At 50.5% G+C, this 21,968-nt stretch overlaps 1 protein-coding gene across 5 annotated transcripts in view; it reads left to right on the top strand.

The window, feature by feature from the left end:
• Col5a1 (collagen type V alpha 1 chain) overlaps positions 1 to 21,968 on the top strand; it is a 151,357-nt gene that overhangs the window by 24,294 nt on the left and 105,095 nt on the right. For all 5 annotated transcript variants that reach the window (XM_040745149.1, XM_040745148.1, XM_013124722.3 and 2 more), the window contains exons 2-4: positions 13,773 to 13,940; positions 19,999 to 20,212; positions 21,309 to 21,471. In XM_040745149.1, the coding sequence (XP_040601083.1) occupies positions 13,773 to 13,940; positions 19,999 to 20,212; positions 21,309 to 21,471 (545 nt within the window). The remainder of the gene's footprint in view (positions 1 to 13,772; positions 13,941 to 19,998; positions 20,213 to 21,308; positions 21,472 to 21,968) is intronic.

Here is a 21,968-nt window from a genome sequence, read left to right as displayed (position 1 = left end):
AGAGACTGCATCTTCTGGAGTAGGAAGACCGTGGTGGTTATTTACTCTTACCTGTGTAAGTTCCTCCCTAATAAACACCTATTTGTCATTTATCTTGGGTCTGGTGAACTCACTCAGACCCCTCCTTCAAGTTGTGCCCCTTTTAATGGACACAAATGGGGTCTTCATTTAATTTGAATGTATGTAGCCACCAGTGACATTGAACCTTAGTTGTTTGCTTGTCTACGCTCCTTTTTAATTGTAAGATGTCGCCTGGGGATTTATGTCCCAAATATACCTCCTTGTTTTTCATTAGATCCCTGTAATGTTTATCTTTGCTGTCTGATGGCCACCAGAAATACCGTGTTTTGAGACAGCCCTTATTCTGCATGTGGATCTGCTTTTGGGTAGGGCATGCCAGGATGGTTTGTTCTCCCTATGTAGCTCAGGATCAGTGGTGTGATGGCACAGGGCTCAGTTTCTAAGCTGGCTTTCCAGAGGGTGCAGGGAGGCTTGGCTGCAGGTCAGGGGCCTGGAGGACTCCTCACCTGGGTCCCTTTTGACAGGACACTCCAGGTTTCTGCAGCCTGACATCAGTGCTCCAGGAATTGAAGAGGTATGTCCCATGGCTTTTACAAGCCAAGGCTGCAGAGCAAGCATTGTGTCCTATTTGTCACATGCAATTGGCACCTTCCATAGAGCCCACCTGTGTTAGAGACAGCATCACTTAGATTCTTGAATTAAACAGCTATGATTGGTGTTTTTGTTTGTTTGTTTTTCAAGACAGAGTTTCTCTGTGGCTTTGGAGGCTGTCCCGGAACTAGCTCTTGTAGACCAGGCTAGTCTCGAACTCACAGAGATCCGCCTGCCTCTGCCTCCAGAGTGCTGGGATTAAAGGTGTGCACCATCGCGGCCCAGCTGATATGACTGGTTTTAAATGCTCACACTTAAATCTTTTGAGGTATTTTTTAAAAAAGTAAATTGTGCAAGTTTTATATTGGCACACACACGTAGCTCTTCAGAGGTAGATGCTGGCGGGTGGCAAGTACACATTCTCCTTCACCCATCTGTCCGATCTTGGATCCATTCCAGGGCCATCGGCCCCTGAACCATTCTTTCTGGATCCTGTTACTTAGTTTAACACAGGATGCTGCATGCTATCAGTGTCTCTGAACACGGTTGTGTCCACTTAGCAGTGGGTCCTGGCCACCTTCCCATGTTAGGCTGTACAGATTGACCCCTCCCACATGGTCTTTGCAGTGAGCAAGACAGGGACAGCTTTTTGGATCCAGCCAGTTCCCTCCTGATGGGCATGGGCCTTGCTTTTATCTCACAAACAATCTCGCACAACACTTTGGTACAATAAAAACCTTTCTATACAATCTACCCAAAAGAGGAGGTGCCAGGCTAGTGTGGCCTGGCATCAGTATCCTTACTGAGATACGCCTGGTGGGTACCCTTCCCTGTCAAGGCTTCTTCCACTCATGGTTATCGTTAACCCTCAGGACACAAACCTCTTTTATTTGTTGGCTGGTTTATTTGTTCATTGTTTAGTTGGTTCATTGGCTAGTTGGTTTGTTTGTTCATTGTTCTATGGGTTGATTCATTTGTTCATTGATTAGTTGATTGGTGAAATTATTCAACAGTTAGTTGGTGTGTTTGCTTGTTCATTGGTTGGTTAATTTTATTCATTGATTTATTAGTTGATTAATTTGGTCATTGGTTAGTTGATTGGTTGATCCATTTTTTTCATTGGTTAGTTAATGGGTGGCTCATCTATTCACTGGTTAGTTGATGGGTTGATTTGTTCATTAGCATTTGGTGGATGGCTCATTTGTTCATTGGTTAGTTGGTAGACGGCTAGTTTTTCACTGGTTATTTGTTGGATGGCTCATTTGTTCATTGGTTAAATGGTGGGTGATTTATTGGTTAGTGTCTAGTTCCACGGAGCATATCAGCACCAAAGAAGGTGCCTTTCATTGCCTATGAGCTTTGAAAACTCTGCCAGAGCATCAGGAAAGCTTTGTGTCTCTGGTGGTGACAGGCCATCCATCTGGAAATACTTTGGCCAAGACAGTTTTGGTCTTGCCTGACTCTGGAATGAATCAGAGGAGGCACCATCCTTCAGCACGCTATGACACAGCAGGTGCTCATGGAACATTGCCGAGGAAAGGCAGCCCAGAGTTGCCTAGCAGGTCTCGGTGACCTTATGGTCAGTGCGACCCTGAGAGGTCTGGCTTGCAACTGGCACAGTTATGTAATTATCTCGCCACTTAATCCTTAACACAACTTCATGGCCATCTAGACGCTGAACTGAGATGAGCCTACTCTGAGTCTTCCCAGGAGTTGGTGGGACCTTATTAGCTACACCCAACAAGCACAACCTATCCCACAGGGCAGAAACTGTCTGTTGGCATTATTCCCCACTTCCTTTAGAACAGTGAGATAGCTGTTCTAACCACCTGGTTTATTGCTCAGCTTACACATCAGTTCCTACAATGAGCAGATTCTCCCTGGCATTCAGCTCATCCCTCTGTGACACACCTTGTTTGGCAGTTGACTGTAGGCATAATGTCCTTGACGCATGTTCTGTTGCACTCATAATTCTTTGAGAAGGAACATGGTGAGAGAAACATTTGTTCACAACCATAGATGAAAAGCAACAACGATCATCCAGAAGGAGAAACTAGACACTGAACAGTTTTGGGAGAAGCTAGACGATCCCATTCTTCAGAGTACCTTGTGTCTTGGCTGGTGACATTTCCTCCCAGCCCCCGATGGAATGGAACACATCACCCACAGCCGCTAGGACAGGCCTTATCCAGGACTTTCCTGCCGCTGTCTGGTGTGAGGTTCTCCACTCCTGTGCCTTGCACAATATTCCTGTGACCTCAGTCTCTGCATGGTGACATCTGCTGATACCATGTGGCACTGAACCTTCCTCTCCATCCTCCAGGGCTTGGCTCAGGTCTCCTTGCAGGAGTCCCTTGCATATGTTGTCTCTCCCCCCATTCCTATCTGCCTTACCCTCCATGGGGTCCTTACTTGGCTTTTTTTTGAGTAACAGTATGCGTATGTTACAGGTGATCTTTTTATCTGGAGTCTCACACTTGTACTGTAGGTGACCACATTAGGGAGAATTGCAGGTACATGTGTCTGAGCCTTTCTGAAGGTGTCTTGGCCAGTGTCTAGCTTCCATGTACAAAGTAATGCAAAGGTGCCAGGAGTTAGACTTCAGGCCAGCCTTCAGGAGAGGTGAGGGATGGGCAGTCACAGACTAAGCTCCGAGGCACTGGTACCCTCAGTAATGATTTGTTCCCAAGCAAAGGGGCAGGCTCCCCCCTTTTCCTCATCCAGATTTTCCATAAACCTGCCTATCTGGGAGCAGTGGTCACTAGTTTCTTGGAACCCTTGGCTTTCTGACTAGGAAGGAAAAAGTGCCTTTGAGCTTCAAGAGAAAAAGCCAAGTAGTCAGAGATGCTTCCCTGTCTAATCATGGAGCCAGGCAGGGCACTGAGCAACTCATTGCTGGTCTTGGCTGGGGGCAGAAGCTGGGCAATGATGACTTATGTGGCTCATCTTGAGCTACTTCACTTCCTGGGGAAGTAATTTAATTTTAGTCTTTTCATTCATGATTTATCCTTTTGTATCTATTCTGTCTTCTAACTATGTCATTATCTATGATTTGTCCGTCCATCCATCCGTCCATCCATCCATTCACCCACCCAGCTATCAGTTGTCCATCCACATATCTAGCAGTTCATTACTCATCCACCTATCAAATCATTCATTTTTCATTCAATCATCCATCCATTTACCAATCAATTTATTTTTCCTTCCATTCAACATCCATTTATCTAACCGTTCAGTCTTCCCCCTCCATCTACTCACCCAAGTACATATTCATCCATACATTCATTGAACCATTCATCCACCAATTCATTTATCCTCCATCCACCCATCCATCCATCCATCCATCCACCCACCCATCCATCCACCCACCCATCCACCCATCCACCCATCCATCCATCCACCCATCCATCCATCCACCCATCCATCCACCCATCCATCCACCCACCCATCCACCCATCCACCCATCCATCCACCCATCCATCCACCCACCCATCCACCCACCCATCCATCCATCCATCCATTTGCCTTTCATTCATCTATCTGTATCTATTCATCCAATTATACATCCAACCATTCATCCATCACTTATCTATCCAACTACCTATCATCTAACCATCCATCTGTATCTATCTATACATCTATCTATACCATTATTCACCTATCTATCTATCTATCTATCTATCTATCTATCTATCTATCTATCTATCCATCCACCCATCCCCCCACATGCTCACTTTTGAAAAAGGGTGTCTCTACATAGCTACAGCTATCCTGGAATTCACTATGTAGACCAGGCTGACCTTAAACTCACAGAGATCTGCCTGCTTCTGCCTCTCAAGTGCAGGAGCTAGGGGCATGAGCCATCACACTTGACGTACCTACCCAACCTCTATTCATCTCCCCATCTACTCACAAAATCATTCTTCAACCACCCTTTCTTTTCTTTCCCCTTTCCACTAGTCTTCCACCATTTTGTATCTGTTCTTCCATCTTAAGGGTTGATGGAACTTGCAGCTGTGGATTTTGTAAACAAAGGACCTGTCTGTCTTTCCAGGGTCTGGAATGACCAGGATCAGTGTTTTGATGCTATGGCAAGTAAGATAAGGGTGGTATTTCTGCTCACAGCATGACCTCCCTAGCCCTGACATCTACTGAAGAACAGCTCTACCCATCCTCCCTGGAGTGACTTCAGCCTGTCCTTGGCCCTGTTGAGCACTCTCCTGCATGGATACCTGTGAGGAGTGGGGATTCAGCAACACATCTGCTCTGGAAGCATCCTATCAGCTTCCTGTCACATGATGTAGAGGGAAGACTGAAAACTTTAGATCTCAAGATGTAATTGGTTGGAGTTTGGGCAGACCCTTGGCATCTTCTCCAGTTTTTTGATCTGGTTCTTCATTTACTCCTGAAGGGCAGGTCCTGAAGAGTATGAGAGGGAGGGGGTTTGTCTGGGAGGTGTATAGTGCAGAACCTCTGTTGTCCCTTCCCAAGACAAGCCCGTCACATGTGCTTACATCCCGAGTGGGTATAACCCTTGCCTTGGGGATCTCTGTAGGTAGAGGTGTCAGCCTGTTGAGTCTTTCCTCCTGCATCCATTGCTCCCCTCTGCCTTTCAGAGAACACTTTTGTCACTTCCCAACAGGGGTTCCTTCTTGCAGACAGTGACAGAGACCCCATTTCATACTATGTTACAGTTTCTGGACTGCCCACCACCACAGCCCATGTGGGTCCATATGGGCTCATCCTTAGAGACAAAGTTCAGGGCAGCAAAATGAACTTGAACTTGGCAATTTCTGGGAAGGAAATACTGGGGTGCCCCAGGGGAAGGAGCAGAGCTGTGCATAGTAAAACAGCATACAGCACATAACACACACACACACACACACACACACACACACACACACACACACACACACCCAAACCTCCACACCTGCTCTTTCGAGGCAGAGCCCCGTTGCCTCGGGAACCCTGCCTGGGTTCTCATAGAAAGGATCAGAGATAAGGCTTCTGGGTGGGTGGCCTGTGAATCTGTGTAGAGGAAAACCCCGGATTCTGCTTCCCAGAGACAGAACTGACTTCCAGTTACCACTCCATGAAGAGACCCCTCTGCCTTTGGTTGCTCAACGATCCTTCAGGCCTTCAGTTCACGTCAACCCTCATGCCTTACCCTCCACCCAATACCATGATGCCATATCTGCCAATAGTGCCTTTCTTTTTTTCCATCTCTGGCCTTTTTGTCTGTCACCTGTACCTTAGTCGTTCCTTGTCTCCTGCCCTATGGGGTTAGTGGGAAGTGTCCAGTAGCTGAGGCCAAGGTAGAAAAGGCTGGGCGGGGCAGGAAAAGTAAGGCCTTCCAGAATCAGGCTTCTACCAGGCTGCTACTTTATGTCCATAGCTGCTCATGACCATCCAGGTTCCACAGCTGGGGACATGGCCTCAGACCCTTATGGAGGGGACAAGACAGTTTCCCAGGAGTCTGGCCCCACCCAGACCCACCCTGCTGAATCTGCTGTGCTTGGTGTCTGTTGGGTGTACAAAAGGTCTTGTGGCAATTTGGTACTAAATGGGGAAGGTGGCTGTTGTATAAATCTGTGCATCCTGTGAGTGGACCATGTAGCAGGGGACAGGGGGTGTCCCTACAAGGTTGTGACTGTGATGTGGAGATAGGCCAGCTAGCTCAGGACTCCTGGGGTACGAAGTGGGGTGAGGGAGGTACTGTGGTGACAGGCTGAGATCCCCTCACCTGGAGGAAATAGAAGTTACAAGTTACCGACGAGTTTGCAGGTGGGTGAAGGGACCCATGTCTATGGTGGCGGTGGGCCTGGCAAAAGGTCTGTGGTCAGGGCACCAACCGCCAGAGGCCTGGGGATAACAGGAGAGGGAAGAAGGCCTGGCCAGCTCCAAGTGACCAACACTGTCTGCCTGCAGCCCTGGCCACGCCCTCTGTCGTCCCCAGCTTTAGTCATTGGAGAAGAATTTTACCAGGGCCTCCAAGATACCCCGTTTGTTTTCCAACCTCCTGGTTGACCTCGGATGAGGCCGCTGTCCTCAGTGATGGGAGGGACCTGAGCAGATCTCTGGTCCGCCATTCCTTCTGGCTTCTCTCTCCGGCTTTTACTGAAACGGGCTCTTCGCCCTAGGAAGCCACAGGGAAAGAGAGGCCAGGGAGAGAGTGGGAGGACCAGCCACCCCAGCCTGTGAAGGCTGCTGTCCTGTGCATACGAGCATGTCAGAAGCTGGATAAGCTGAGCACCAGCATCCTGTGTGGCATTGGTATGCTGGCTGTACCTCTCTGAACTTCACTTGCTATCTTAGGACAGAGGCTGCTAGTCCAGGTCTTGTTGCTGACCCCCTCTGGCTCTTACAGTTCTGTCTGTGAGCTTAAAGAACTAAATCCGGGTGGTTCACTGGAAGGCTCACGCATTTTCCTCTCGAAGATGATGATGTTGACTTCAGGGCTTGCAGCACAAAACACCTAACTGTTTCTCTGTTTCTGTCCCTTCTGCCTGACCTTCTGTCCCTAACCCCGTCTTTCCCTTCTATATCTCTCTCAGTCTCTGTATATTCCTCGTTTTCGTTCATTTCGGCAATCAGAAAAAGGTGGCAATGGTGGTGACAGTTTCTCCCAGCAGGTGTGAAGTGAGGGAGCCTTGGTGGCTGAGGCAGGCTGTGAATCATGAGAGCAGCGTGGGAAGAGACTTGCTTGTCCGTAAGGTGGTAAAAAATCATAGCTCCAAGTCACAGTACCCTCTGGCCTTTGTTGAGATGCCAGTCACCAATGAATGACCCACTGGGGCCGAGGATGCATTTGGGATTCTGGGCCAGCGACCTCCCTGTGAACGTACAGAGGGCACATGAATCCCTGTGGAACTCCTACACCTGGCATGTGTCAGGAGGGGACAGGTTGGAGGCCTCCTGCACCTGGCAAGTGCTTAAAATATGCAGTTTATTAAGGGTGTGTGCTCTGAATTGGAGCAAAGGCCTGCATCACCCAAGTTTGTTGGGCCAGCAGTTCGACGTCTCAGGACCTCTGACTGCTTCCCTTCTGCAGGGCCAAGGCTCATAGTACATCTTCTCAACTCACAGCTGCTCTGAGAACAGATCCTAATGGGAGATGGAACATGGCAGCCAGGGTGAAGGATTTTATTCTCCTCAGATCAGGAGAGCTGAGCTTATCCCCTCCCTTTGTGCCGTGTGCAAAAGGCACGGGCTCGCTTACTCAGCCACGTCTGAGGGCTGGCTGTGCTCTGTCCCTGCCCACCACAGGACAGAGGCCTATGTCCTTCTCGTTTCTTTTGGTGCCCACCCCCAATGGGGTGGGATACAAGATGAACCCTACAAACCGTTTCATATATCCCTCCTCTCAGGGCCTCACAGCTCTTTGGTGTTCCCTGTGAATCTCTGTTGTCCCCAAGCCTTCTGCTGTGCTGGGCAGTTGATGTGCTGAGGTCAGGGCTTGGCCAAGGTCCCCTCTGAGTGTTTCCACTCCGTGGAGTGGGCAGGACTGTGGTGTCAGAAAGCATGAAGACTGGGACTTTAGATTCTATTCTGAGGGCACATCGTGAGTGGCTCCAGATGGTGGCCCAGTCCTCACTGGTCTTCCCGAAAGAAGGCTGCCTTTGCCGTGTTGGCACTGTGGACTGGGATGTGTTCCTCCGCCAAGGGTTCTAGTCCAAGGGCTAGGTTTCTTAACGTGGTTCTGGCCATCCTGTAGAGTAGGCTGGTGTCCCTCACAGTTGTCACCCTTTCTGTTTCTACTAGCTATGACTAGGCACCAATTTCTGTTCTTCCTACAAACAGGCACCTCATTCCATCTGCTCTTGAGGCCTGGGGCCTCCTGGTGTTGGGCTGCCGAGTGCTGCTCCAGGGCCTTGTCATGAGCTGTCTGCCTCATTTGATCCTTCTGAGTGGAATGTAGGCAGAGTCTTGGGCCACAGCTTCATATGTCAATGACTCAGTTTTAGTTGTCTGTCTCTGGGCAGCAAGCAGGTGAGGAGAGCCCATGTGCTCTGACCATGCAACGATGCTTCAGTGTCCTATAGCTGTGGATGAGTGGATGGGAGGCATCAGGGTGACATGACCTCAGTCTCTCCAGGTCTTATCTCTGGAGGAACACAGAGTAGCCAAGTGCTTAGTGGTGGTACAAAATGTTTCTTGGGGATGGGGAAGGACACCCTGTGGTTAGAAGTGACAGTGTTGCTTGGACATGAAACATGTGACTGATTAGCCATTTGTAAGACCTGTCTTTGGCGTTTGCCTCCTGGTTCGCCTCATTCCATTCCTCACTTTCTCCGTGAGTGATTTATTAATCCTTCCTTCCATCCATCTACTCACCCACTATCCACTTATCTTTTTGTCTACCTGCCTGCCATTAATATCCATCACCTACCTGACATTAATATCCATCCATCCATCTGTTTGTCCATCCATCCATCTGTCCACCGACCCATCCATCATACATTCATCGTCTATCAATTCATAATCTATACCCACCCATTCACCCACCTACCCACTTATTCATCCATCCATCCATCCATCTAGTCATCCAATTCTCATCATCCAAAAATCTATCTATAATCTATATCTACCAATCTACCCACTTACCCCACTTACCACCCATATCTATTCATTATCCATCCATTGGTCTGTTCACTCATCCATATCCATTTATCATGCATCCACCCACCCTTCTACCCACCCACTCACCCATCATCCATCAGTCCATTGGTCTGTTCATTCACCTAACCATTGATGAATGCTGTCCTCCTAGCATGACATGGATATTGCTGTCTTGAAATCAGAGAAGCTATAATTATCCACATGAGATTCATAAAATTGAGTCTGCTAACATCCTTTCTATATGGGAGAGAGGGCTCACAGATGTCCTAGATGTCCGTAAATGGCTCATATGGCAATGTACAAAGCCTTGCTTCTCCCTGAGATATAAGTGATTAACTATTGCTGTGTGGGGACATGTCTCTTTCTTGTCAGTATAACCACCTCTAGTTTGCCCATGCTCCTGTAAGACCTAAGTTAAACTCATTGGCTTGCCAAGCTAGACATGGGTGGAAAACTTTCTTTGGTCTGTCATTGTTGCTTTATCTAGGGTGAACTGATGTTTGTTCATATCTTCCCAAGAAAACTTAACCCACCACCCATCCACTCACCCATCCACCCATCAATCCATCCATCCATCTACCCATCTACCTACCATTTACCCATCCATCTCTCCAGTTAGCCACTAATCCATTAATTCATACACTCTTCTACTCCACTAACCAGTCATCTGCCCATCATCCATCCATCCATCCATCCATCCATCCATCCATCCATCCATCCATCCTTTTGTCTATCCTATCTCCTTCATCTGAGCCCCTTGGTGGCATGGCTCCCTTTGTGTGTTGTGTTGAGTATCTGGAACTCAGCTACATGTTTCCAACTGCTTCCCCAGTTACCCCCCTTTTATCTTAGAACTAAGCTCGCTTGCATTCACTTTCCAGTCTACGGATATCACACCTGGTTCCATCAGCATTAAAATGGCATGGGGATGCTGGAGTGTTAGTAGAAAGTGCCTGGACTGACCATGAACACACATACACACATGAGAGGCCGAGTCCAGCCTCTTGGGTCTCTCTGTCCGCTGAGGGATGGGCCAACACCTGCTCCTTTCTATGTCTAAAAGTGACAGCAGGGCTCCTGTCTCCTAGGGGCTGGGTACCTGTGTGCTGCTGTGATGCAGATTGAGGTCAGACCCCGCCCCTCCTGTATGTTCCTGGAAGGCAAGTGTGACATATGCATAGCTGAGTAGCAGGCTGTCAGGGGGAAGGCAAGCTGTCTGGAGAGCAGATCTGCTGGACTCAGAAGTTTGAGGTAACATACAGAGGCCCTGTACTTGAGCTATGGAGTTCTGGGGACTGTCCCTGGTAGGTTCCAGATGACTACTGCTGCAGTAGTATCGAATCCTCTCAGGCTGGGCACCAGGCCCAAACACAGGGGTCTTAGTGCTCTGTCTGTCTCATAGACATGGCCCTCAGGCAGGTCAAGAAGGCTACTGCGAACTCCTGTTCCACTTTAGGATAATTTTTGACTGGTAGGTTCTGGCTTGCTGCAATAATTCTTACTGCAAAAGCATCTGGGAAATGTAGTTTTAGTCTCCCATGCTGTGAAGAAGGACTCTCATGGAGGAGGTTTGGTCTAGCTGAAGAGGACAGCCCTCTCTCTGGAGTTGGAACTGATCACAGGTGGAACAGCCTTGAAAGAGCAATGGGGTTCTTGCACGCAAAACAATTGCTGCAGTGGGTAGTGCGTCTCAGGATTGAGGTGGTCTCATTTGTAATGCGTAGTGTGCTCAGGATTGAGGCGGTCTCATCTGCAGTGGGGTAGTGGGTCTCAGGATTGAGGTGGTCTCATTTGTAATGCATAGTGTGCTCAGGATTGAGGTGGTCTCATTTGCAGTGGGTAGTGGGTTCCAGGATTCTTTAGGCTCACTCAGGTGACTTACGTTAGAAGAACAGGCCTCTTGTTGAGAGCAAGTGCCACAGATGTAATACCACATGTATCCTACCTGAGTTTTGGGACTCAGAGGAGTCCTGAAGGCACCAAGAATAGCATTTTCCTCCCAGAGGCCCTGTACTTGAGCTTTGGAGTTCTGGAGACTGTCCCTGGTAGGTTCCAGATGGCTCCTGTGACCTCTCTAATTGACCTCAGTTGGGTTTATCCTCCCTTGGAGAAAGGGGTGACCCTGCATTCTTAGCACACCCATTTGTTCCAATGGCCCCTGCTACTTCAGAGTGGAGGCGCTCAACCTGGGTATGGTATTGGTTTGAAGGGCAGATAAGCATCCAATGTGGGAGGGAGAATTTTCCAGAAGCCTGTGTGCTGGACACTACTCCCATTCTCCCCACACCTTGTTTAAGACTAAATATATCTTGCTCTTTGGCACAGAAAGGCCCTGGCCAGCAGGAAGGGTGGCATTGGGCCTAGGAAAGGTCTGGTGGCCTTTTAAACTTGTTGCAATACAGATCTATAAACATCCCCAGGCGGGCACCTGCTAAACTACTCTCTGCTTTGACAATGGGGAAACCAGGCTCTGGTCTGGTCTGGGAAGAGCATCATAGTATGGATGCTATGGTGAAGGTCCAGGAAATCCTGCTGGGATCTCCATCTCTCCCCTCGGCCACTGCCAGCCTTGGAGCTGAGTTTCCAAAATGACACAAGGTACGGTGCTGTGTCATTCTGGCCAGGTGTGCTGGCAGTTGGCACAGCCATCTTCCCATGGCTGTGTCCAGGGCTGGGACTGTGCCACACAACCTTGCCAGCAGGCTCAGCATGGCCTCCGATGTTCACTGGACAAGGGCCCAGTGACGACTTTGTCACCATATAGAGTACCTGGGAGGTGCCACAGATACACTAGTGACTGACACCTTGTGTGGGATTAGGCACTGGATAGCGGCTAAGAGCTGCCTAGGATTCTGAAATGGATGGAGGCCAGCCTGGGTCAATAGCGGGCTGGCTGTCCACACTGCTGTCCTTCATAGTCAGTTCCTGTAGAGGTGGGGAACGCTTCTCTGGAGTAACTGTTGAAGGAAGACCTGGCCCCTTAGGTATCTTTGGAGCACAAGGTCACGAGTCAGTCTCTAGATTTGATGGATGCTGCTGGATGATAATCTTTTCCTACTGTCTTCTTAAAAATACCCTGACTGTCCTCCTAGAAATGTGGGAAGTTGGTGACTCGAATTTGGGAGGGGCAGTCACAGGATAGGCCAATTTCAGGCTCCTGCAGCCTTCAGATATGGGTGCTGAGTTTTCAGCATGGCATGTGGTGTTATACAGATGGGCACACACAGAGTGAACACATGGGCATGTATAGATGCCCTTCAGGCGTAGCTGGATCAAGGTGCCCACTTAGCATGGCAGGGGTTTGCCTCTCTGTGCGTGCCGCCCATATACAGTCAAATAGCAGAATCCTTTCCCCAGAGGAAAACCACAGGCTGGAGCAACACTGGTCCAGCCTGGCATGCGACAGGAGGTTTCACACCCTTGTGGCACCACTTTGGATTTTATTTTCTGCTGGATATCCAAGAGCTTCCTATTTGTTGTAATTCAAGCTGAGCATCAGTAACCAGGAAACCAAGTAGTCTGGGGCGGTCATGTGTCGACTCAAAGGTCTCTGAATGGGAGAAAGGGGGCTCTGATGAGGGGCATGCTTTGTGTTTGGGGATGTTCCAACTCCATTTCTGTAGCTATGACAAAATACTCTGATAAGAAACTAGGGGAGAAAGGAATTTATTTCAGCTTAGAATTCTAGGTTACAGTTCACCATTTTAAGGAAGTCAAGGCAGGGTCTTCAAACAGCTGGTCACATCCCATCCACAGTCAAGAGCAGAGAGAAATGAATGCACACAAACTTACCTGCTTGATTGTGTTCAGCCTGACTTCTTTACTCCTTCACTTCAGGACCTAGGGAATGGTGCCACCCACAGTGGGCTGGGACTTCCCATATCACTTAATTTAAATTCATCCCCTATGGACGCGCCCACAGGACAAGCCAATATAAACAGCTCCTCACTGAAACACTCTTACACAGTCAAGTTGACAATTAAAGCTAATCATTGCAGGGGTGACCCATGGGCTCTTGAGCAACCACCTGTAGTTCAGAGGTTAGAGGGTCAAGTCTGCCTTTCTCTGAGTGGCCCGCAAAGGATGGAGAGTCAGAAGTCTTCTGAAAGGGTTCTGAGGTCCCTGCAAGCATTCTCCTGTCCTGGGCATTTAGGCCTAGGTCTTTTGAAGGCAGATAGAATGTGGATATTTGCTGTGAACTGTTGTCTGAACACGGGGGACAGACAAAATGACACCGGTGACAGTGGAGAGACAAGTGGAGCTTGTGTGGCTCAGGCCAATTGAGGATTTGGAGTTAAGAAGTCCCTGCAGGTTGTAATGCAAGGATGTAGATGAGGCCAGACTCTGACCCTGGGCAACTGATGGCAGGAACGTAGATAGGACCACTGGTCCTGAGCAGGCCCCCAGCCTCTTCTGAACACCAGAGGTTTGTTGGAGGTGGGGGTGTGAGGGGAGGGGTGAGGGCTGGCTTCAGTTGTCTCTTTTGGGGTGTCCCACAGTTGTGTCCACCTGGGACTGACACAGCTTCTTTGTCTTTGCAGCTCAGCCAACAGATCTTCTGGAGATGCTAGATTTTCACAATTTGCCCTCAGGGGTAACGAAAACCACGGGTTTCTGTGCCACTCGACGGTCTTCCAGAGGGCCGGACGTTGCCTACCGAGTCTCTAAAGATGCACAACTCAGCATGCCCACCAAGCAGCTGTACCCTGGTAAGTGGCACCCCTGTTCTGGGTGGTGGAGGCAATGCTGGGGACTCCAGGGAGCAGAGGAGACGCTGGAGTCTTTATTTGTAGCAGAGCCACGGGTGTGCTTTCTGGGAGTCCTCCTCATAGTGAAACCTACCACTCATGTGCCTCTTGTGTGTTTGAGAAAGGCCCCATCTGTGCCCTGAGGGGTCCAAGCAGGCGCGTTTCCACCAGTGACGGACCATGATGACAAAGGGCAGAAAGGAGGCCATGCCCCCCAGGGGTGAGGTGGAGAGAAACCTCAGGTCATGGGAAAGGAAGTGCTTGCAGTGGGGAACACGGCACTAATTGGGGCCAGTGACATTAAGAGACACAAGTCCAGCATCCTGGCTGGCAGCTATCATGAGAGATTCCTAATGAGAATCTGCTGCCAGGTGCCAGACCCCTGCTTTTAATTACACATCCAGAGGGAGCCATTTTGGATGGAGGTAGGTGTCTAGATTATTCACCCACTTGGGTAGTTAGCTGCTATCCTCCACACTTGCTGGCATTGATTAAATGCTCTGGGATTGTTCTGTGATGGGCATGTGATGGATTCCTCTTTCCCTGACTCAGGAGGGCCTGCTGGCTCAGCCTGACGTGCCCTGATTCTGCTGATCCGAGTAAGAGGCGAGTTAGGCAAAGGACACTCCCCTTCTGCGATTAGAAGTCTTCGTTCAATCTTTTGGTGGTCTGGACATGATTCCCCTAACAATGGACCAGAATCAGGCAGTTTTTAGCAAGCTGTGTTGTTCTGGTGAACCCCATATCTCCGCTGTATCCCGGAAGGATGCTCTGACCGGTTGTGTTGTCACTTCCTCTGATCTTCTGCTGTCTGGGTTAGTCCCCCACCTTCAGATGTCTATCTGAAGTCATTGCGATTTTAAAAGTTTGTGTCTGTGGGAGAAGTGAGGTGTCATTTTGGATGGATGGCCATCATGTATCATGCACATCCCTTGCAACTACAGGGGAAGCAGACTGGGGTCTCCAAGGAGCATGCCTTTGGTGCAGAACCACCCTGGGTCACAGATGTCCAGTTTAGAGAATGCTTGGCATCTGTAAATGTAGAGGTCCCATCATGACCCTTCCTCGTGGGATGCTGCAGGGATACTGTGCCTTATTTTTGGAGAGAGCATGCATTTTGGGGGCAGGTCAGTCACCTTGAGAACCCCCAGTCTTATCTTTTCCCAGAGAGTTGTATTTTTTTTTCTGCATTGTGGCCCAAGAGTTAGAACTGGGTATCTTGCCTCCTGAATTGTAGGCATCGAGGCCTAGGCCCAGGGAAAGGCTGAAAGAGGCTGGCCAGGGACATCGGGGTATGATGCTGCTATGGGAATGGCTGTGGAAAACAAAAGGGCTTCCTTTAGATAGCCTGCAGATAATAGTTTCTCTTACCACTGTCACCCAAGGCAAGAGAGCTAGGAGAACAGGTTGCTAGAATTCCTGTCTGTCACTCTGTTCCTCCTTGGCTAGCTTATAGTAGAACTCTTGCAGGATCAGGTCACTGAGCCCAGGAAATGGAATGGATTCCTGAACCATATGATAGGGGATATTTTTGTGGTTGTTGATTAATTTGTTGCAGTTATTTTGTTTTTGAGACGAGTCCACATAGGCTCAGACTGGCCTTGAACTTGCCAAACAGCTAAGGAGACCTTGAACTCCTGGTCTTCCCGCCTCCACCTCCCAAGCGCTGGGATTATAGGCGTGTGCCACTGTGCCTGGCTTTAGCCTGTTCTGAGATCTTATCCTCTCGCCTTAGACTCCCCTGTGTGGGGATCACAGACTTTTACCACATCCCTGGGGTTTATTTTATTCATCATTTTATTCATTTATCGGCAGGATGTCAGGTATTCTAGGCTAGTCTCAAATTTTGTTTTGCAGCCAGGGTTGTCCTTGAACTTATGATTCTCTTGCACCCATCTTTCTAGCCCCAAGATTTCAGGCATGTACCAGGAGAACACTCTGCCAGCTGAGTCCCAGCCCCAGTCCTGGGAGGGTTTTGTTTTGTTTTTTTTCTCCTGCCCTCAATTTGGTAACTTGATTAGACACTCAGTGTTGCTCTAAGAGGGCATGACACTGGGCCAGGCAGTGAGTGTCAATGGCCAGTGGAGCCCAGGTGGCTTCAGAGTACCTGCAGAGGAATGCCTGTGGCGTCCTCTGGTCCCACAGGCCAGTCTGGGAAAGCTGGTCAAGGGACAGCATTATACATCATCTGGTGTACCAGGCTGCATATCTCAGAGCAGGTGGTTAATCCTGGGAAACCCTGGAAGGCACTGCAGGCTTTCTGATTGACAAGTGCTCAGGAAACGGGTCAGGCCTTGTGGGATGGCTTCCGTAGGACTTTCACGGTGACATGCCAGCCACTGCAGCGGCCTAGGGAAGAACGAGAGTGACTCCGTGTTACCACATGCCTCCCTCCAGAGTGCCGGGCTGCTTGGCTGCACCAGGGTGGGGAGGCTGGCTGGCTGTGGCAGGAGCTGCACTAGAAGCCGTAGGGCCCCAGGCAACTGCAGCAAGGCTGGATTGAGCAGGGCACAAACACATGTCTGTAATCACCTCAGTGTCCAGTGAAGCCCATGGTTAGTGGCTGAACTCCATGACAGTCTTACTGTAGTGGGCTGCTTTTCCAGTCATAGCCCGTGCACATCTGGGTTTCTAGATGGCTGGGCATGCTTGTCCACGGAGTAGGGTCTCACCATTCTCTCCCACAGGGCGGGTGCTGTATCAAAAAGAAACTACTGCGTGAAGGTGGCCATGGATCCTCCGTGTATACAGCCAAGCTTTACTGTCCCTGCGTCTACCCAGCCAGCACCAGCTCCTAAGTAACATGATGGCAGGACTCCTGGTGTCACCTTGGGCGCAGCAGCTCAGTTCCCACTGTCCTTGTGCTGGGCACTGAGGTTTTCCCTTTGCTATCTTTAGCGCCCTACTGTGAGGAGGTATCCAAGATGTCTGGCTAACTCAGGACTCCAGGCCTGGTGGTTGGCCTGGAAGCCTTCTCCTCATCGCCCCTTGCCAGGGCTCCATCTTTACTCCAGAAGCCTAAGTCTCCAGCAGGCTCTAGAAGTAGCCTCAGCCCCGCAGAGCAGCCGGCTGCCGCTGTTTCCTCTCCCATCCTCGCTGGCAGAGGATGTGGGTCCGACCAGTCCTCTGTTGACCACAGGATGAACCACTTCTTGGAGCGCAGGCTCTGGACTATGGTCATGGGTGGAGGGCAGGGTGCTGGCTGCCCTATCAGGCCCCATGTGACAGAAGGACCTAGGGCAGTGTGAGAATACAGCATCGGGCCAGAGACACTGTGTTCATTTAGCGAGCGAAACTGCATATGTTCTAAGAGGCTGTGCCCATCCCACCCATGTAGTAGTATGTGGGATTCCCTGGTTGAGGGCTGCTTCACCCCATTTCCTATATAATGAGATGCAGGATCTCTTAGGTTAGTACCCCCTTCCTACAGTGGGATTACTCTTCCTCCGTCATACAGGATGGCCTTTGCCTTATAACCCCATCAATGTGTGAAGTCCTTTGGTTGAGGGATGGCCTGCCTCTTGTCCCCGCGTAGAGTGGGATACAGAATCCTCCAGTTTAGGGATATCTTGTCCCTTGCACCCCAAGGAGTGGGATGCAGGGCCCCTGGTTAAAAGACGCCCCATCCTTTACACACCCCAGGCTTTGGGTAGATGGCCCACCTTTGGCATCTACTTGGTGTTGGAGGCACTTCCCCTCACTCCCTGTTAGGTCCCAGGAATCTCATGGTGACAGGCCAGCTGCAGGTGCTGTGTCCTCACTTGAGGGCCTGAGGGACAGGCTGGGTGACCCCAGAATGACCCCTCCTGCAGGCAGGAGTAGATGACAGCTGTTCTTCATACCCATCATCTTCCCCAGGGCCAATGAATAGCTCCATGTGGAGGTGGGGGGAGCAGTTAGAAGGGAAGCCATGGTCCCCCTACCAAGGGCCACTGAAATGCCTGCTGGCTCCCTGTCTGTGACGCTCTCCACACCCTGCAGTGATGTCCCACCTGTCTCTTTGGTCACCCACACCCCCAGCCACTGCACATTGTCTGTTATCCAAATAGCTTATGTATTGCTTCTGTCCCTTGTGGAAATGTCACTCCCTGGGAGCGGGGACCGTGTTTGTCCCTTGAGTTCTCCCTGGAGCCTGGCCCATGTTAGAGGGATTGTCATAATTATCGTTTACCTCACCAAGGCAAGTGATCCATTACCCTGCCCGTAACCATTGACTTAGACTGAGTCAATGCCATGGCAACTGCACTTATTAGTCTCCTGCTGTATTCCTGCCATGGACAGGCGTCAGTGGAGGGAGAGAGGGTGTACCTACCATGAGGGAAGCAGCTGGCCCTCCACTGTGCTTACCTCTCAGTGGTGGCTTTTCCGAGTGAGATGAATTAGGGAGCACCAGACAGCGGATGCACTTCTCCCAGACTGTCCGGAAGCTTGGAGTACAGTGTCAGCGGCCGGCTGCTGTCACAGTTGAGAAGGGACCGTCTTAAAGTGACTATAAATCCCTTGTTATTTTGCCAGGAGAAAGATTAATGTTCAACATAATTTATCTTTTTCAAGTTTTGTCTGAGCTGAGAAAATTTGTTACCATAGTGATTTTAAACATTGAGAAAGAGCATTTTAATAAGCTGGAAGAGACGAGCTGGCTGTCCTCAGCCGTAGACCATGATGGAGAAAAAGGACTCTCTCATGTCCCCTCTTCTCATTCTTCAATGACTGCAAGGGACAGAGTCAGGGTGGGCACAGAGGTGGGATAATGATTGCACGGTCTACCCCAAGTGCAGACAGTGACCTCCAGAACTGCTCTGGTGTCCACTTCCTACAGCGACAAGGCCCGCCACTGGCATGGCTAGCTGCTCTTCAGTTGTAGGGGCCTCCACTGGGCAGTCATGCCAGCCCCTGTCTACCAGCGCCAGCTAGGCCCAAGACCCCCATCTTCCTTCATATCCCCGAATAGTGGCGGGCGCAGGGTGACGCCCAGGACAGCAAGGCAGTGGTGAGGTGTCACCTGTCTCCTCCCAAGCAGCTCCCTGCACACCCAGCCTCTTTACAGAGGTACCTGACTTGGGCTAAGGCATGTGACTCTTCCATGTTAGAGTCTGGGGGCCCCTTAATGACATAGGTCATGACTCCGTGGAGTGGTTTTTCTGCTAGCTTCCTATCCCACCATGCCCCCATGTCACCCCTGGGGCCTGAATAGTGTCCCTGCCAAGAGATGTCACAGCCTCTGCACTCTTTGTCTGCCTGTGTCCTACATTGGAAGAATGGCAGTCAAGTGTCCCTAGGATTCCAGGTCCTAGGACATCTTACCCCCCCCCCCACCGCCAACCAGGCAGCACAGTACCTGCAGCATGTAGGTCTGTCAGCAGAGGGCACCCTTGGATAGCTTTGCATGGGAACTGTGTAACCTAGCAGTGACTAGCAGTGGTCTTCTGGGCCAACCGGTTGACCTTGTTCCAACTCTAATGGAGTAGTGGGGATACCCAGACACTCCTGCCCTGACCCAGCCCATACCTCAGACTCCCAGCCCTCTACAAAGAAGACAGTGCACCTATGTCTTCACCAGCCTCTCACTCCCCTCTCCTCCACAACGCTGACCCCTTTTGATTTGACACTGGATGAGACACGCTGTGCCTAGGCTTTCATGCGACGGAAGACATGAAGATGCTTCAGAAGCTGCCTCTGCTGAAGGCAGCTCTCAGTCGAGTGGGTTCTGAGTGAGACTTGTAAGCAGATACGTGGAGGTGTAGGATGGAGCCAAGGAGAGGGCGTTGCAGGCTGCTAGCTGGAACGGCCACTGGGGTTTGCTGGAGAAGCTTGCGTTCGAGGTATGCCTTGACTTGGCAACTTGATCCCTGGTGGTAGAGGAGGCTGTAGAAGCTTCATCTCGGGGCAGGTGAGCTGCAGAGTGGCACCGCATATGGCTGGGCTTTGCCAGATCTCTAAGCTGGCCTAACTGCCGCTCGCCGTGGCTGGCCAGGATTGGGGCTCTCCTAAGGCCTCCTCACCCTGTCCTCTGTTCCAGAATCCGATTTTCCTGAGGACTTCTCCATCCTGACTACCGTGAAAGCCAAGAAAGGCAGCCAGGCCTTCCTGGTCTCTGTTTACAATGAGCAGGGCATCCAGCAGGTGGGGCTGGAGCTGGGCCGCTCCCCCGTCTTCCTCTATGAGGACCACACAGGGAAGCCCGGGCCTGAGGAGTATCCACTCTTCCCTGGCATCAACTTGTCTGATGGCAAGTAAGTATCCTGTTGAGGGAGGGAGTGGAGCTTCTGGGCAGACAGCCTGTGGCACTAGCTAGCCAGGTAGTAGTCGGCATATGATGCCCACTGCAGGGGACTGGGGGAGACAGAGCACTGGACCTGGAGTCCCAAGGCCTAGGTTCCCTGGAACCTTTGTTGGTCCCTAGGCCTGTTTCCCTGTAGAATGAGTGCATCCCACGCTGGCCTTAGATCAAAAGGGACAGAGGAGATTATGTGGCCATGCCTGCCTGTTCCCAAAGAGACTTAACCTTTTCTGGATTTGACAGTCTGTCTCTGTGAATGAAAACAAAGGCCTATCCCCAATATTCCGCAAGGGCACCCTAAATGCTGATCACCCAAAAGGTAACCTTGGGGACTTCGGGCCATGGCTTCGGGGTTTTCTGGCAGGACTCGGTCAATCTATCCCATCCACCCCGCAGTTGCCAGGAGGTTCCTATCCTGCGGAAAGACTTGGGCTCTCGGGGTAACGTTACTGTGACTGCAGCCCTGCTGTGACTCCTTCCTATGGCTGAATCCATCAATCGCAAACCTTCCCCGGGCACCCCAGGAGCTCACGGGGGTTTGCATCTCAGGAAGAGACATCTGGTTGGGGGTCTGAGTAGACTAGAGAGAAGTACAGGTCTCTTGTGTTTTACATCTGTCCCCAAGGAGTGCTTGCATTTCGAGCGCTCTTTCCTGAGTCTGGCCCCCTTCACTGCAGGAATGGGGCTGACATCACACTTCACAGAGGAGAGCTCTTAGACACCCAGAGAAACCTTCCCAGTCATACTCAAAGAGGAGTTAAACAGAGACAGCTCTGAACTAGGACACATGCTGCCTGGTTTATAGGCATTAATTTCTTGTTGCCTACGGATGCTGTAGTTACAATGGGAAAGAAGCCTACTGTAGCCTTTGAGCAATAGTTCTGAAGCCAGGGGGTGATCCCTTCTCGACTCCTAGAGATTCTCTAAGTGACAGTAAGATTCTCATGTGATATTGCCCAGACTTGTGCCCAAATCTGTCACTCAGAGGCTGCACAGTGGTCTTCTGCAGTATGTACCCGTTTCCCCGCTAAATATCTGTGGTTTTGCAGGTGGCACCGAATTGCTATCAGTGTCTACAGGAAAAATGTCACCTTGATTCTCGACTGTAAAAAGAAGGTTATGAAGTTCCTCAACCGCAGTGACCACCCCATAATAGATGTCAATGGCATCATCATGTTCGGCTCTCGGATTCTGGATGACGAAATATTTGAGGTAGGCCTGGGATAGGCATCCCCCTATCCCACTTGGGACACTTGGGGGCAAGTGGTGGCGTCCTCATGTAGGGATGCTATGTCTACTGTGGGAGATCCATCTCCTCTGTTAGGGACCAGTTTGACTCTATGGCTTCCCATAGGATGCGGTGGCCGGTGGGTAGAGAGACCAGACTGGCTGTCATAAGAGAACCTTGCAGGGATGGTAGTGACTGCCCTTTTCCAAACAACCCACTACGTCTCTCCTGGCTGCCAGGTTGGGGCGGACACAGGACACAACATGCTTGCTCTGATTGGCACCTTCTGATGGGCAAGGGACAAATTCTGAATGGGCTTGCAGGCCAGAGCTGGGCTACATAGCGGGACTGTCAGGAGGGAACCTGCTGACTCAGTGTGTGCGCACGCTAAGTCAGTGATGTTCCAGCCTGGTTCAACAGAGCCTGCTTCCTGGGAAACACCGAAGAGACAGGAACAGGAAGCCCCGCAGAGCAGGGGCTG

Source organism: Mesocricetus auratus, unplaced genomic scaffold (assembly GCF_017639785.1).
Source record: "Mesocricetus auratus isolate SY011 unplaced genomic scaffold, BCM_Maur_2.0 Super-Scaffold_100004, whole genome shotgun sequence".
NCBI lineage: Eukaryota > Metazoa > Chordata > Mammalia > Rodentia > Cricetidae > Mesocricetus > Mesocricetus auratus.
Note: the sequence above shows the minus strand (reverse complement) of the source record. Positions and strands in the feature narration are given on the sequence as shown.